This window comes from Aptenodytes forsteri, unplaced genomic scaffold (genome assembly GCF_000699145.1).
Source record: "Aptenodytes forsteri isolate BGI_AS27 unplaced genomic scaffold, ASM69914v1 Scaffold187, whole genome shotgun sequence".
NCBI lineage: Eukaryota > Metazoa > Chordata > Aves > Sphenisciformes > Spheniscidae > Aptenodytes > Aptenodytes forsteri.
The window spans coordinates 534117-535563 of NW_008794084.1; the positions used below are offsets into that span (position 1 = coordinate 534117).

Here is a 1447-nt window from a genome sequence, read left to right on the forward strand (position 1 = left end):
TTCGATTCGCAGGCGGGTCCCGTAATTAAGGTTAAAATCCCCAAGGACAGAGACGGCCGACCCAAGCAGTTCGCGTTTGTGAATTTCAAACATGAGGAATCTGTCCCTTACGGATTGAGCCTGCTTAACGGGATCAAACTGTACGGAAGGCCCATCAAAATTCAGTTCCGATCAGGTACCCGCAAAAAGAAACACTAAATAACCCGGCCGCTAGAGAGAAAGCGAAACCGCCGTCGGCTTCCCCCCTCCCAAAGTCTGGCAGGTGTCTGTTTAATCGGTTAAATCGCACGGGCTTCTCGCCCCGTGGCCGCTCGCCTAGTGGCCGGCGATCCCGTGGGGTGGTGGTGTCAGGCGGGCGTCTGCTTTTGTCCCTGTGCTTCAACAGGGGACCTTTCTGGCAGGTACGGCCGAGTATAATCCCGGAGCCGAGCCTGCCGGTGGGAGTTTTCCTGGGTGTTTGAAAGCTGTTCTAAATTACCGCGCGAGCGGTAAAAGTGGCGGCCGGAGGTCAGTTAAAGGAGGCATGCTGGCCGCAGTATCGCCGCCCGATTGCGTCTTTCCCGGCGGGTATTGAGACGCTCTTGTTTTGGAGGCTGGATCGCGTGCTTTTGCAGGTCGCCGACGGAGCTCGAGAGCTAATTAAGCACGTGGAAACCGCTAGCGCCTTGCGAGCTCACTTCGTAGCCGAGTTCCCCTGACTCGTGTTTGTCGGTCTCGCGAAATGTCTCTTTCCCCTCAGGGAGCAGTCACGCCTCTCAGGACGGCAATCCGTCTTGTTCCCCGCACGGAGCTGCCGGCACCAGCCCATCTGGCGCGCCGCACCCGGCATCAAACTGCGGCAGGTACGAGTCCCGCCAGCACGCGCTGTCGGTACGTGCGCGCAGTTCGCAGGAGGAGCCGGCGTTTGCACGGTGCGCCGCGCTCCTGGCTCGCTCCCTCCAGTTCGGCCTTTCTTCCCTACGGAGTAAGTGCCCGGCGTTCCCAGCGCCCCGCGTTCTCGGTGCCTGACAGCCTAACGCAGAAGGCGTAGCACCGTGTTTCTGTACGAGGGCGGGAGAGAGCCGGTGAGGTGAGGCGGGGAGAGCGCTGCCACGTGCACGACGCGAGCCCGTCCCCGCCAGTTTCGGACCGCGGCAGTGAGTTCGGGCCGATGCCCGGACGGCCGTTTTGCTTCTGATGGGAGAAACGCGGCTAGGGTGCCAGCGCCCCTTGGGCCGCAATAGTCTTGCGTTTAAGGCTAAAATTCCTAATCTAATCTTTTTTTTTTTTCCTTCTCCTGCAGATACGACAGGAGTTCTGACACTATGGTGGCGGCGGGATTCTCGTCGGCGCAGAGGTCCCTGCCGTCTGCCGATAACCTTCAGAGACAAGCGGTGGTACGCCGTTCGCTCGCGCCGATAGCGTCTGACCCCGCGGGCCCCCCCCGCCCGCCCGCCGGGGCAGAGAC

General features: G+C 60.9%; 1 protein-coding gene across 1 annotated transcript in view; it reads left to right on the top strand.

Annotated features, from left to right (window-relative positions):
- The window catches only part of RBM7 (RNA binding motif protein 7), a 6702-nt gene that overhangs the window by 4216 nt on the left and 1039 nt on the right, over positions 1-1447 (top strand). Inside the window, exons 4-6 of the mRNA XM_009273742.1 lie at positions 13-175; positions 740-842; positions 1283-1376. Of these exons, the coding sequence (XP_009272017.1) occupies positions 13-175; positions 740-842; positions 1283-1376 (360 nt within the window). The remainder of the gene's footprint in view (positions 1-12; positions 176-739; positions 843-1282; positions 1377-1447) is intronic.